The sequence below is a fragment of the Amblyraja radiata genome, chromosome 10 (genome assembly GCF_010909765.2).
Source record: "Amblyraja radiata isolate CabotCenter1 chromosome 10, sAmbRad1.1.pri, whole genome shotgun sequence".
Taxonomy (NCBI): domain Eukaryota; kingdom Metazoa; phylum Chordata; class Chondrichthyes; order Rajiformes; family Rajidae; genus Amblyraja; species Amblyraja radiata.
In genome coordinates, this window is record NC_045965.1 from 35,946,889 (window position 1) to 35,962,857 (window position 15,969).

General features: G+C 39.4%; 1 protein-coding gene across 5 annotated transcripts in view; it reads left to right on the forward strand.

Annotated features, from left to right (window-relative positions):
* patj (PATJ crumbs cell polarity complex component) overlaps positions 1–15,969 on the forward strand; it is a 226,801-nt gene that overhangs the window by 97,730 nt on the left and 113,102 nt on the right. For all 5 annotated transcript variants that reach the window (XM_033028540.1, XM_033028544.1, XM_033028542.1 and 2 more), the window contains 4 exons: positions 1,512–1,689; positions 4,207–4,317; positions 6,734–6,802; positions 12,382–12,532. In XM_033028540.1, the coding sequence (XP_032884431.1) occupies positions 1,512–1,689; positions 4,207–4,317; positions 6,734–6,802; positions 12,382–12,532 (509 nt within the window). The remainder of the gene's footprint in view (positions 1–1,511; positions 1,690–4,206; positions 4,318–6,733; positions 6,803–12,381; positions 12,533–15,969) is intronic.

Below are 15,969 nucleotides of genomic sequence, written 5' to 3' on the forward strand. Positions count from 1 at the left end.
TCTTTATCAAACAAGATATGACTAGAATGTAAATGAAGCTCCTAATGATAAATACCAAGCAATATTAGGATATTTTTTAAGATTTAGGATTGGAATGTAATGAGCTTGTGAATACCACATCAAGCCTTAAATGCATATCCTGATATGTACATGTACGTATATTAAAACAATTAATTATACTTAAACCTCTATACCATTCCATCTTATTCCAATTCATTGCATTTCTACCAGTAAGACCATTAGCACATCTCTGAAAAGAAACAATGACCCAACCTTTTGAAATATACTGAAGAGGATCTTTAACTTATAAACATGGATGAGAAATATGAGCTACATTGAGGCTCTTGTTTTTCTTATTGATAAAGGGATTTTGTAATATTGTGGTGGAATGAGATCAGATTAAAGGAATTTCATCAAATAAAATTTAGTTTTGGAACTTTGATATACTATCTTGATAGCTACCACTGTTTCCATCAGATGCACCAAGACAGTGGTGCCTCTTGTGCATCTTGTGAAAGAGGATCTCTAGTGTCACTTCCACATGTTTCTACAGATGATTGATAAATTGTCACTTGATTACAACTTTTCAATAGATGCAGAGATTTTTATTGCATTTAAATATGCCCAGATTAATCTGAATCTATTTCAATGCATAATTTAAAAAAGCACCCAATAATCAACATTACTGTCATCTTTGTCATGTTTAAGATGCATTACCTTCCTATATTTATCGAAACATAGAAAATAGGTGCAGGAGTAGGCCATTCGGCCCTTTGAGTCAGCACCGCAATTCAATATGTTCATGACTGATAATCATAAATCAGTACCCCGTTCCTGCTTTCTTCCCATATCCCTTGATTCCGTTAGCCCTGAGCTATATCTAACTCGCTATTGAAAACATCCAGTGAATTGGCCTCCACTGCCTTCTGTGGCAGAGAATTCCACAGATTCGCAACTTTCTGGGGGAAAACGATTTTCCTCATCTCAGTCCGAAATGGCCTACCCCTTATTCTTAAACTGTGACCCCTGGTTCTGGATTCCCCCAACATCAGGAATTTTTTTCCTGCATCTATCCTGCCCAATCCCTTAAGAATTTTATATGTTTCTATAAGATCCATTCTCATCCTTCTAAATTCCAGCGATTATAAGCCCAGTCGATCCATTCATCAGTATACCGATAGAATCAAATTTCTAGAATTAAGTGTTGTAGTGTTATGTGAAACTACCTTTCTTTATAATATTAATATTCCTTTCAGCACAACAGCTTCACAAAGAATGACTGCTCTGATAGGTTGAAATTGGAAAACATAAGTTTTAATATTGGCGAATATTAATTGAACATAGGATTTAATCTTGACTTGTTATAAACAATCTTTTAGCCTTATATACATTGACAAATATTTTGCTGAGAGCATTAATTATTTGATGGATATGAATTTGGCAAAAAAGAAAGCAAATTAGGAATACATTTTATTTTCCTAATCTAATTTACATCCTTATTTTCCTTCTAGAGTTGAACTTTCGCGAGTACCAGGTGAATCACTTGGCATCAGTATTGTAGGTGGGAACACAGTAATAAAAAGGCTAAAAAATGGTGAAGAATTAAGAGGAATCTTTATTAAACATGTCTTGGAGGAGAGTCCAGCCGGAAGATCCAATGCTTTGAAGACGGGAGACAAAATTATTGAGGTAAATTATTTTGTAAGATATTATAATTGTATCAATCACTCTGTTCGTTCTTAATGAGATTTAGTAATGTCTGCCATAGTTGATGATTGTGGATGACTGTTCCACTGAAGATTTTCTTTAAGGTGCTCAGAGCAGCAAAGTGAAACATGCACATTAAAGCATTCAATCAAACCAGTATGATGTACAGATATAGAACTATTTGTACTGCCATTTAAGCTAAGCTAAAGTTAAGCTAAAGTTAAAATGTGCCATGGCATTCAGGGCATTTTATAATTTAAGGGTGTTCCCTTAATGATTTTGGAGTAATTTTTGGGGGGGATCTCAGTAAATCACCTTTTTTCATTGAATCTTATTTTGATAATTCTGTCAATACAATATTTATTTGACTTAAACAGGTAGATTTTTGTGAGGAGGGAAAATTTGTCTTGTACTGATAAATTACATTTTAAAATGGACTTACTTTGTTCATAAAGTCTTCACTTCCCATTATTCCAAAGTTCAATGATTTGGGTTCCACAGATCACTGGGGTAGAAAATTCCAAAGATCCATGATCCTCAATGAATAAATTCCCATTTATTACTGTCTTCAATAGATAACCTCTTATTCTTAAATGATGCTCCCTAACTCCAGAATCCCCCATTGTATAACTGTAATCCAGTTCTATACTACGTATACACAGGAAAATTCCTCTTCATATAATTTTGTACGTTTCAGTAATTTGTATTGTTTCAATAATTTTAATAGTTTCAATTATTCATTAAAATTTGCATTGCTTTTCCCTTTGTGCACTAAAGTTGCAATTGTTCTACAATACATTCCATCTGCCATGATCGTGCACACTCAGTTACCTTGTCCATATCCCCCTGACGATACTTTACCTCCTTTCGACTTGCAACCTCACCTAGCTTAGTATTGTCAGACCAACCATTGAATACCTGGAAGATTAGCATTTGAACCCCTGTGCCAAATTATTGATATAGATAGTGTGTAGCTGGGGCCTGAACATAAATCTACCAGTTTTTTTCAGTAGTCACATCCTGTCTATGTGAAAAGCAAAACCAAATTCTAATTTCATGTCATGTTTTATCCCCAATCTATGTACTCTATCCTTATTTGACTAACTTTCTGGGGGGTTTTATGAACCACCGTAGAAACATAGAAACATAGAAAATAGGTGCAGGAGTAGGCCATTCGGCCCTTCGAGCCAGCATTCAATATGATCATGGCTGATCATCCAAAATCAGTACCCCGTTCCGGCTTTTCCCCCCATATCCCTTGATTCCCTTGATTCCCTTAGCCCTAAAAGCTAAATCTAAGTCTCTCTTGAAACCTTCCAAAAATCCAAACATACCGCATCCTCTAGTTCATCCTTATCTAATTTATTTATCATATCACAAAGAACTCCAAAAAGCTCATCAAACATGATGTTTCATAGAAACATAGAAAATAGGTGCAGGAGTAGGCCATTCGGCCCTTCGAGCCTGCACCGCCATTCAATATTATCATGGCTGATCATCCAACTCAGTATCCTGTACCTGCCTTCTCACCATACCCCCTGATCCCTTTAGCCACAAGGGCCACATCTAACTCCCTCTTAATTATAGCCAATGAACTACCCTCAACTACCTTCTGTGGCAGAGAATTCCAGAGATTCACCACTCTCCGTGTGAAAAATGTTTTTCTCATCTCGGTCCTAAAGGATTTCCCCCTTATCCTTAAGTTTTTGTCAGTCTCCCTACCTGCTTCCACTACCTGCAACCTCCGGCAACCACCTGCAACCTCCGGGAACCGCACAGAAACCTTGGGTGGGGCGCAAAGTCTCCAGAGGTTTCCGTTCAGGTTTCCTTAGTGGGACAGGGACATTAGACCACAGGGAATTGCAGAGAGTTGTAAATGTAGCCCAGTCCATCACACACCAGCCTCTCCACCATCAACTGCATGCACACTTCACACTGCCACACTGCCACAGGAAAGCAGCCACCATAATCGAAGACATTTTTTATCCCGGTCATTCCCTCTCCCTTCCGGCAGAAATTGCAAAAGCTTGAAAACATGTACCACCAGATTCAGGAATAGCTTCTGTTGTTAGACTTGTCAATGGTCCTCCCACAAGCTAGGAAGTAGTCCTGATCTTCCAACCTACCTCATTGCGGACCTTGGACTTTTTCCTTGTAACTGTCATATTATAACGCTGTAACATTATATTCTACACTCTGGTATTTTTCTCTTTGCACTACTTGGTGTACTTGATTATGGCTTGGTTGTACTCATGTACAGTAAGATTTGACTTGAAAGCCTGCAAACAAAACTTTTCCCTGTTTCTTGGTATACATGACAATAATATACCAGTACAAATTTGTTTAGAGAAAAAAAATAAAGATCATCCTTCCCCCAGTCTCCAATCACTACCATTCCATCACCCCCCTTCCTGGAGGAAATAGTCATGCTGTGCTTCAACATAACATTCATTAAGGAAGATAATTCTAATCTTAACTGAATGTAATTGTATTTTACAGGTTTCTGGCATTGACCTGCAAAATGCCACACATGATGAGGCAGTGGATGCCATAAAAAACGTTGGAAATCCAATAATTTTTGTGGTTCAAAGTTTATTGCCTACTCCACGAGTGAGTAAAACCTAGAAAAAGTTTAAGATTACAGCACAATCTTTACTGACAGCTTCTACCACCATGTAGATTTATTTGATTGTCTTTAGTGATTAGAGTGTACCTCTTCATTACTGCAGTTTGAATAATGAAAGTTCATTCTATGGAATTCACAAATCATGACCAAAGAATTTGAGATGAGGAATAAAAATTAGCTCTAGTGGAAAATATCTGAATAAAAATATATAAATGAACTTAAAATATAAACGGAGAACTGAACCAGTTTACCAAGGACAACGATTGCAGGCTGCTGGTTCACAGTCGGGTCCACTTGAAGCATTTATTTTGAAAACTGACAAGGCAATCTTTTCTATTAATAGTTGTACAATGATACTTTACCAAACAATTTAACATCCGTTTCCAGTCAATGAAAACAAAACCTCCTCTTTTGTGCACAACACATTCAGATCCCATGCAAGCGTGTCCTTCCTTAAATAAGAAATTCAAAGCTACATGCTGTACATGAGAATAGAGAATGTAGAAGCTGGAAGACTGTAGCAAAAACAGAAATTGCTGAAAACACTGAATAGATCAAATACCATCTGTGGAAAGATGACCAGTGTTAATATTTCAAGTTGAAGACTCTTAGAGTTGAAACATTACTTCTGTTTCTCTTTCCACACTGCTGCCTGACTTGTAGTACTGCGGGTGTATGTTTCACCTATACTCTGTAAAGTTGCAGAGAGCCTTCTGCCCCGTTTTACTCCATCTCCCTAATAACAATAACCAACATTCCATTGGCTACCTTCATTACTTGTTGTTTGTGAATTTTAAACATTTCTTTCATATTCTGGGAGAACCAGATCTATCTACAAAGCAATATTCTGTACTCTCTTTCCATTTATACAAACTCCTTTTCTATTTACTTTTGACATACAGCGTGGAAACAGGCCCTTTAGCCCACCGAGTCTGACCAGCGATTACCCCATCCACAAGCACTCTCCTACACATCAGGGTCAACTTACAATTTACAGAAGCCAATTAACCTACAAACCCATATCTCACCCTTTGGCTTTTCATTTCTCTCCATTCCTTAATGACACCCCTGGTCTCCTTTTCACCTCGAGGTTTTGTCACTTACTCCACCCATCTGTCAATCAAAATCAACCTCACTGAATCCACCTAACACTTGTTGGGCTTTGTCCTGCCTCACCTCACTTTTCCATTTACAGCCTTAATTACTATCAGTCTGAAGAAGAGTCCTGACCCAAAACATCACCTGTTTATTTCCTCCACAGATGTTGCCTGACCCACTGAGTTCCTCCAGCACTTTGTGCTTTGCTCAAAATTCTAACATCTGCAGTTCCTTTTGTCTCTTTGACCAAAATGTTTATAATTTACATTACGTTTTAACAGGTACATTATGGCAGCAATTGATGAACTATTCATGATTTCAGCAGCAAAAAATAGTCACAGGATTTTACTTGAACTATGAAATAATAATTATTCTTTCTTGTGTATATGAGGTTCTCCATTCCTCCCTGATTTGTCACCTCTTCAAATTCTGATCAGCTTAAAGCAGTCACTTTTAACAATATTCAAAAATCAATTTGTCTTAGCCTGGGGATTTAGTGTGTTCATTTGGTCATTAAATAAAGTATATTTCTGGAGATAATGACATTCTGATCCATTAGATAAAGTGTCAGTAATACACCACACTTGTACATGTAATATGAATAATTAAGTTTATTTATTGCCTGTCATTTAGGTATGAGCACAAAATAAAAACCTACCTTTTAACTTGCAGTGATGCCTACTATATGCACAGGAGTGTGTCCCCAATTTAAATTTGGATAAATTGTAAAGCACTTCCGCATTCCATAATTACCTACTAGCAAATAAAGAGAAGTAATATCCGTGTGTTTAATGAGGGCCCTAGAGGAGGAGAGAAAGGTGCAGAAGCAAGGGACCCAATGAATTAATCAAATCTTCTGGAAAATATATGAGATAGCAATATTGGAGCAAGAGAGGATTTAAAACCGAGAAATTGAGTTTTCAAGATGAAAAAAGGGTGAGGCTGATCTTTCACTGGTGCTTCAATTAAGCCAATGTTCCAATACTAAAAGCCTAATTTCTTCAACTATGCTAAATAAATATTGCTAACAATATGGTGGGTTAACATGAGCATGAGGTCCCTTCTTCTCCTAATGCAGACTTCAGAACTCTTTGAAACTCTAAAAAGTGGGGAAATGTCACTTGTTTTTATTATATCCTGAACTTGTGCAAGTTTAATTCCTCTTTTACGAGGAATATGGAAACTAAACAATACAAGTGAAAGTCAAAAAGAGTGGTGCCCTTAAACAAAGTTGTATGATTTCATGCAGTAAAATACAAACAATCATTAAAATATAATTTATTTCAAATTTCTTTTTAACAGCCATATTCTGTATATCAAAGCACACTTGAACAAAACCAAGAACAAAAACAAGAAAAAGAAAAGAAAATAGTAAGTAACTATGTAAAGAAGTTACTGAAATTGATAAATTATATAATTACTAATATGCACCTTTTACGTTATTTTGTTGAAACATCAAACAAGAATGGTATTTCATATGCAACTTTATTATTATTTCATGTGATTTCATGATTATAAAGTGATCTTTAAGAAAGGTCAGAAGTAAAAATGGGGAATGATGAAAAATTCTCAGTGAGGAAGGTAACATATGTCGAGAGTGAAAAACAGAATTAGTATTTCAGAACTGATGAAATACTTTCTCTCCAGATTTTCCTTGATATGCCAAGGCAAATCTTACTGAACTCTTTATGGAATCAGAATTGGTTCCTATGCTTGAGTGTGATGGACAATGAGGTTAGCATTGTTGCAGAATACAAATATGCTTTTGCTGAGATCCTGAGATATTGACTGTAAAAGCTTCTTTAGATATGTAAAAAGGAAAAGATTAGTGAAGACAAATGTAGGTCCCTTACAATCAGGGATGGGTGAATTCATAATGGGAAACAAGGAAATGGCAGAACAGTTAAACGAGTACTTTGGTTCTCTCTTCACTGAGGAAGACACAAAGAATCACGCAGAAATACCAGGGGACCGAGGATCTAGTCGGAGTGAGGAACTGAAGGGAATCCACATTAGTCAGGAAATGGTGTTAGGTGAACCTTTAGGACTGAAGGCAGATAAATCCCCAGGGCCTGATGGTCTGCATCCCAGAGTACTCAAAGAGATGGCCCTAGAATTTGTGGATGCATCCATCCCCACCATCGAAGGGATCTACAGGAAGCATTGCCTTAAAAAGGTAGCTAATATCATCAAAGATAAAGTTCTCATTTCACTGTTACCATCGGGAGGAAGGTACAGGAGCTTGGGAAATGTTACCTCTCAGTTCAAGAACAGCTTCTTCCCTTCAACCATAGATTTTGTAAAGGATTGCATTACTTCGGTTGGCACCATCATGGTCTGTTTACTAAATATAACTGATAATTTATTGTATTTTTATTTGTGCCAGTAAAGGTGCAGCAAGTAAGAATTTTATTGTTCCGGTCGTGGTGCAAGTTACAATTAAACACTCTTGACTCTTGAATTTATTTTGTTCCCTGATAATGAATAGTCTGCAAATACCTTTGCTACAACAGCAGGTTGAAGGCTGGCCAACTATCAATGAGTGACCCACATGTTGACATTCTCCATCATCCATAAAACACAAGTCAGAAACATGATGGGACACTTGTTTGGATGAATGCTGCTTAGAAAACTCTAAATAAACATTTGCAAAAGGGCCAAAGGAGTCCACTGATGCGGTGATCAAGAGAGCACATCAGCATATTTACTTTCCTTGGCCTCTGAGAAGATTCTGCATGTCCATGAGGATTCTCTTGAACTTCCACAGCTGTACATGCTAATTAGGAAGGCTGGCTCCATCCTGGGGTGACTTTGCATTCATGAGAGGTGGTCTTGGAGGGGAGGATGCTCCTCAAACTGCAGAGCATCTTGGACAATACAGCTCACCCCCTCCACGACACACTGGTCAACTGGAGTACCTTCAGTAACAGACTGGTTCCACCAAGATGCAGCACAGAATGCCACAGGAGATCACTTTTTTCAAACTGTACAACTCCTCCCCCTTCTGTCATGGGGTAGACCAGCTGCCCCCCCCCCCCCCTTTAATATCATGTTTCATGTATCTTGTGTTTTATGACTTTGACAAACCAATTTCCCTCCTGGGATGAATAAAGTTCTATCGTATTGTATCATATTATGATGGGATACATCTTAGCCTGGTATGGCAACTGCTCTGCTCTTGACCGCCTGAACCTGCAGATAGTAGTGAATACAGCCCAGTCTATCACAGGCTCGTCACTTCCTTCCATCCAGTCCTTCACAGTGTATGGTATTAGGAGGGCTGGAATATCATCAAGGATGTCTGCCACCCTGGCCATTCCCTTTTATTTCTTCTACCTTCAGGGAGAAGATACCAGAACTTGAAATCCCAGACATTTGGACTTAAAAACAGCTTCTGTCCCACAATTCCCCATAAGGAATTTCATTGCACCCTGGTGTATGTGACAATAAACTAATCCGAATCTGAGTTACTCACCGAGACAACTTCAGCAGCACTCCCAATCACTTGCGAAAGAACCGGAAACAGGCCTTTCAGTCCAAGTCCATAATGACCAGCAACCACCCATTTCTACTAATCCTACATTATTCCCATTGTTTATTCCCCCCACATTCTCACCAACCTCGTCAGATTCGATTACTCACCCACACACTAGGATCAATGTTGAGTGGCCATTTAACCTAAGCATATCTGTAGGATAGAAACATAGAAAATAGGTGCAGGAGTAGGCCATTCGGCCCTTCGAGCCTGCACTGCCATTCAATATGATCATGGCTGATCATCCAACTCAGTATCCTGTACCTGCCCTCTCTCCATACCCCCCGATCCCTTTAGCCACAAGGGCCACATCTAACTCCCTCTTAAATATAGCCAATGAACTGGCCTCATCTACCTTCTGCGGGAGAGAATTCCAGAGATTCACTGTGTGAAATAAGTTTTCCTCATCTCGGTCCTAAAAGATTTCCCCTTTATCCTTAAACTGTGACCCCTTGTTCTGAACTTCCCCAACATCGGGAACAATCTTCCTGCATCTAGCCTGTCCAACCCCTTAAGAATTTTGTAAGTTTCTATAAGATCCCCCCTCAATCTTCTATTAGGATGTGGTAGGAAATCAGAGAACCTGGAGGAAACTCAAGTGGTGAAACAGAGAACATGCCATGCAAACTCTACACAGCCACCGAGATCAGGATTGAACTCTGGTCTTGCAATGACTACACTCTCTGTGACCCTCTGCCCTCAATGAAGGACTCTCCGCACCTTATACAAATTTAGTCACAGCTTACCAGGAAATGCATCATCCAAATTATATAATCAAGATTCCACCAACTCCATGCTGACCATCAATCGCCCATTTTCTCTAATCCTACGCTAATCTAATTAACTTTATTCTCTGCATATTGTCATCAATTCCCTCCTGATTCTACCATTTACCTACACACAAGGGACAATATGGAGCGGCCAATTAACCTATCAACCTGAACATTTTTGGTATGGGGGGAAACAGAAAACATAGAAACATAGAAAATAGGTGCAGGAGGCCATTCGGCCCTTCGAGCCAGCAACGCCATTCACTGCGATCATGGCCGATTGTCCCCAATCAATAACCCGTACCTGCCTTCTACCCATATCTCTTGACTGCACTAGCCCCTAGAGCTCTATCTAACTCTCTCTTAAATCCATGCAGTGATTTGGCCTCCACTGCCCTCTGTGGCAGGGAATTCCACAAATTCACAACTCTCTGGGTGAAAAAGTTTTTTCTCACCTCAGTCTTAAATGGCCTCCCCTTTACTCCAAGACTGTGGCCCCTGGTTCTGGATTCGCCCAACATTGGGAATATTTTTCCTGCATCTAGCTTGCATCTACCTTTTATAATTTTATATGTTTCTATAAGATCCCCCTCATCCTTCTAAACTCCAGTGAATACAAGGCTAGTCTTTTCAATCTTTCCTCATATGACAGTCCCGCCATCCCAGGGATCAATCTCGTGAACTGCACTGCCTCAATCACAAGGATGTCCTTCCTCAAATTAGGAGACCAAAACTCTACACAATACTCCAGATGTGGTCTTACCAGAGCCCTATACAACTGCAGAAGAACCTCTCTACTCCTATACTGGAATCCTCTTGTGATGAAGGCCAACATTCCATTAGCTTTAAAGGTACACAAAAATGCTGGAGAAACTCGGCAGATGCAACAGCATCTATGGAGCGAAGGAAATAGGCAACGTTTCGGGCCGAAACCCTTCTTCAGACCATCAGTCTGGATTTTCTGCACTCTGTCCGTGACATCCTGGATCCTGGCACCCCGGAGGCAGCACACCATCCTTGAATCCCGTCTGTTGCCGCAGAAACCCTTGTCCGTACCTCTCACAATGGAGTCTCCACCACTGCGTTGCTTGACATCGGCCTCCTTGGTTTTGGCTCAACAGCACTTTTTGCATCACAAGCCAGTGTCGCTCAGTGTGTCAACGTCTTTTGTCCCGACAGTTTTTAAGCGTGTGAACCTGTTCACAAGAGGTACAACACCCGGGGACCTTTGCATTCCATGTTTACTTCCGTTTCTCACTGTCACCCACCTTCCCTCTTCCAGTACCTTCGGTGTACCTTCGGAATAACTGCTGCACCTGGTGGAAACTAATGTGCTCACTGTCAGAACGTGCAAACTCCATACAGATTGCACCCAGAAATCAGGATTGAACCTGGGTCTCTCGCCCTATGAAACAGCAGCTCTAAAAGCTCTGCTGTCCCTCACGTTGCTCAAAGCCTAGATTGATTGATGAATTGAATGTAGTTGGTTTCCTTCTGTCAATATTGCACAATGCAACCTGTAGGAAAGAACTGCATATGCTGGTTTACACCAAAGATAGACACAAAATGCTGGAGTAACTCAGCAGGTAATGGGCTTGTCCCACTTAGGCGATTTTTCAGCGGACTGCCGGCGACTGTCAAGTTGCCGGCAGTCGCCTGAAAAACCGGCGACTGGAACGGTGACTGTCAGAGTGGAACACACACGCACACAAAAACACATCGCTTCCTTCACCAGCCCGTTATGCAGGCGGGGTCAGGGCAAGCGGGAGAAGCGCTGTCTAAAAAATTCACATGGTGCAAGGCCAAGGTGATACAGACACACACCGCGATGAACAGGAAGATTAGTGCTGTAATTAAGACAGCTAAAGCATGGTGTACAATCAATCCTTTAAAAGAGGGGGGAAGAAGGGGAGGATAAGGAGTGGAGACAACCTTTAAGAAGCCAGAGATACACGGCTGTGAAGCTCGGCGGACATTTAACATTACCGGTATGTTATCCCTGGTTCAGAAAACTACTGCTTACCTTTTACTTCCCCAATGAGCCAATGAAATTCAGCGGTCAGCACCGGCTACAACCTACGAGAACCTCCGAGAACGTTCGACCTCCTGGCAACCCATTAGGACTTGCTGTCGACATACGGAACGAGAATTCTCACTACTCTCCATGGCGGCTTCATTCTACTCACCGCTAATTTTTCAACATGCTGAAAAATTCACGCCGACCATATTGAGGCCGCGATTAGTTCCCAGGATGCGGGAACTGCTTGCGTCCTTGAAGGCGACTCCCCGGCAACTACCCGCGAACATGGGGCAAGTCCTGTAGTCGCCTAAAAAGTCGCCTAAGTAGGACAGGCCCATAAGGCAGCGTCTCTGGAGAAAAAGAATAAGTGACGTTTTGGGTCGAGACCCTTCAGTCTGAGAGTCAGGGGGGTGGGAAACTTGAGGTATGAAAAGGCACAGAGGCCCAGGACTGTTTGTTCATCTTAATTGTGCTTTATAATATCTCAATTCTGTTCAAAATATTTGGAAACATTAGTTGATTGGTTTGATTATAAATATGGTGGCAGCAATTGCTCTACAGATAAAATATTGTTTCACAGTAATTTGGCCTTTTAATATCTTGATATATTTTGTTCCTCTTTTAGACTCCGGGCTCTATTAGAGGTGGCCCACCACCACCCATGCGACTGCCTCCACCTTACAAAGAGCCTACAAGTGAGAAATTGTCAGTACTGGAGGAGCAAGAAGAATTTCTAGATACTGGCAGGATTCCAAAGGAAGAAAATGAGAGTGACCGTAAGTTCTGAAAGTGACTGCAAGTTCAGTAAGATATGGTTACATCTCTTCCCCCACCCAAGTCACACCAGTTTCCCGTTCTCATCAAGTAAACAGCTAACAATGACCTGTTTCCTTTATTGTCGTTACTTTTATGCATATCTTTCATTCATTTGTTCTATATCTCTCTACATCACTGTCTATATCTCTCATTTCCCTTTCCCCTGACTAGTCTGAAGAAGGGTCTTGACCCAAAACATCACTCTTTCCTTCTCTCCAGAGATGCTGCCTGTCCTTCTGAGTTACTCCAGTAGTTTGTGGCTATCTCTACAAACATTTAGTCATTTCCCCAAATATTTCCAAATTTGGGTTCCAACATATCCTAGTTTTGTTGAGAGTGTTCTTGTGAAGAATCTTGAAATGTATAATGTTGTTGCGTAAATACTTGGTTCTATATGTTGCATTAAATAAATCAGAGTAAGCCTGAATGCTGTCTGGAGCACATTGCTTTTCAGCATGGAATGCTACCTAATTTGTAGACTTGTGAGTTGAGCATTCGATTCATCATTAAACTTCTGGCCCTCTGGCGGGAAATATTGTTGACAAATTCTGTGTTGAATACTTGGCATCGTTAAAAGCTATTTCACATTCAAGTTATCAGTTGAGAAAATTGAGAAAAGGAAAAAATATGCGGCTATATTTTGTAGGGACATCCTAATAAAAATGCCATTGATTCTTTAATGATGTCACCTTTGGGCCTAATTATAAATGCTTGAAAAATAATGTGTGATTAATGAAGGTGAAATTCAATTCAGTGTGAATAGTTCCCTGCTGTTTTTAGGTTTTGGAGTGTTTTCAGTTCTGCAAAATTTCTAAGTCATTAAAAAATATGGAAACTGATGATTTTGGGAAACCATCTCTTTAAGAGTCATTTCACTTTAGCTTTTAACAATGTTCCCTTGAAGGGTTTTGGGGTGTTTTTCTTCATTAAAGCTGCTGTTTGAATGTGCTTCCTTATATGTTGGTTGAATGATGTCCGATTCTTATGGCTTAATCGTGTTTTCCTTCTTTGCTGCTGAAACCATCATACTACTACTATGTTTTCTGAACCAAATATAAAAATAGTGCTGATTAAAGGGAGAGAAAAGTATTTATTATTTTCCATTGACCCCTACAAAGTTTTGGATTTATATTCTGAGCAAATTCTTGATACTTATTTTGAAAAAAAGATACAAAGTGCTGGAGTGACTAAGCTTGGCAGGCAACATTCCTGGAGAACATGGATAGATGATATTTCAGGTTGTGGCCCTTCTTCCGACTGATTGTAAGTGTTTAGGGTGGAGGGGCCGGGGAAGAAAGCTAGAAGAGACTTGATACTCATATCCAAACACACGGGTTCCCAACCTTTTTCGTCCTGTTTACCGCTGGCAACTTTAATGGCACATAACAATGTTATTTCACTTATTTATGAACAACTAATGATGAACAGATACCAGTATACCAGGACCAAACACAGTCAGTCAATGAGAATAAATATGTACCCCAGGTTGGGGACGCTTGACACAGAAGATTTCACTGGTAAACCTTATTGTATGGCATCTTATTGCTAACAATTGGGTGACTGGAAAACTTTGTAACCCTTCCAAGATTATTAATGTTGATTTAAAATCAATAATTAAATAGTATTAACAAAGAAATTTGGATTTTATGGCTTTTAACATTTGCTCTCCGATGGATTTGATTAAACGAATAAAAATATTTCTGTATGTATAACAGATGCTTTATAATGCTGATATATATTTCACAACCAGCAAGAGCAATTGCAAAAGTTTGAAAACTATATGTCTTATTAGTAAAGTTGAAAATCATTTCCGAGCTCCCAACTATTTGGCTGTTTACTCAAATTTCAGTTCGTTAATGCGATAATTATGTGTTAATGATTTTTATTCACTAGCTTATTGACCAGTGTTACCTTAGTGATGTAACAGTTGGACTAATTCACACCTGAATAATAAGAAAAAATATTGTCGTTTGTTATTTAACGTTGTAATTACAATGGAATGGATGATTTTGTTCGTGAATCTTAAACTGCAAAAACATCTTTAACAAAACTAACATTTGAGCATTATCCATGATTGCAAAGTTAGCTTCTCACTGCATGAGCACAAAAAAGTACTTAATATAACTCAATTTCTATCTTTCTAATACCTGTGATGGTGGTTAAAATATAAAACTAAATAGATTTACTTCTTGATTTAGGTTAATGAGTCATTATGCTTTTTCGGCATTTGGAAATGGCGTTTAAATTGCGTAATGTCAGAAGCCACGAATGCATTATTTGTGTCTTCCTGTTGTGATGCAAATTAGGTAATTAAACTGATTTTGAATTTATGTTAGCAAATATATTGGTTGCCCTTTAGGTTCTTCCAGCTCACAGAGAAATCAAACTTGCAATATAAGTATGTTGGCTCCATTTCGGTCATCAAAATGCTCATTTTGTTTTTAATCTTCGTATGTAGGAGCTAGCAATTAATCTTTCAAGATATTTATTACTATTAGTTAAGAAAATTTAGGCAACGTGGGTACAAATTGGGAATGCTTCACTACTTGTGGCCGAGATTATCACCTCCTTATCCATCAACAAATGTTCAGCTGCCTTATTCCATGACACATTAAAACAAACTGCTGGAAGACATTAATGGGTTGAGAGTCATAGAGACATACAGCACAGAAACGGGCCCTACAGCCCAACTCATCTATGCCGTCAAAGATGCCCAATCTAAACTAGTCATTTTCGCCCACATTTGACCCGCATGTATCTGCCTCTGGCAGCTCAATTTATATATTCACCACCATCTGAGAGAAAATATTGCCCTTCAGGTGCTTATTAAATATTTACCCTCTCAACTTAACCCTATATCCTCTGGTTCTTACCTCAGATAAAGGACACTGCATTTACCCTATTAATTCCCCTCATGATTTTATAAACTTCTATAAGATCATACCTTAGCCTCCTGTGCTTCAAGGAATAAAGTCCCAGCTTGCTAAATCTTTCCCTATAGGTCAAGCCTTTGAGTCCTTCCAACTACAGCGTGACAGAAACTGAACACAATACTCCGAATGCAACCGCACCAATGTCTTGTACAACTGTAACATAACGCCCCAATTTTTATACTCAATACTGATAGCCAATGTACCACAAGCTTTCTTTATTACCCTATTTACCTGTGACTCATTTTCAGAGTTGAGCACCATCGGTGGAGACAAATGGATAGATTCTTTTTCGGGTTGAGAGCATGCAGCAGGAACTGCTGAGTTGTTCCAGTAGGTTTTTTTTTCTCCAGATTACACATTTCTAATCTCTTGTGTCTCTGCCTCCTTCAGTTCTGGTCCAGTCAATGAGGCATCAGGGGAAGGCGGGGACAGTGACTGAAACAGCAAGGGGGTGCAGTCAGAAA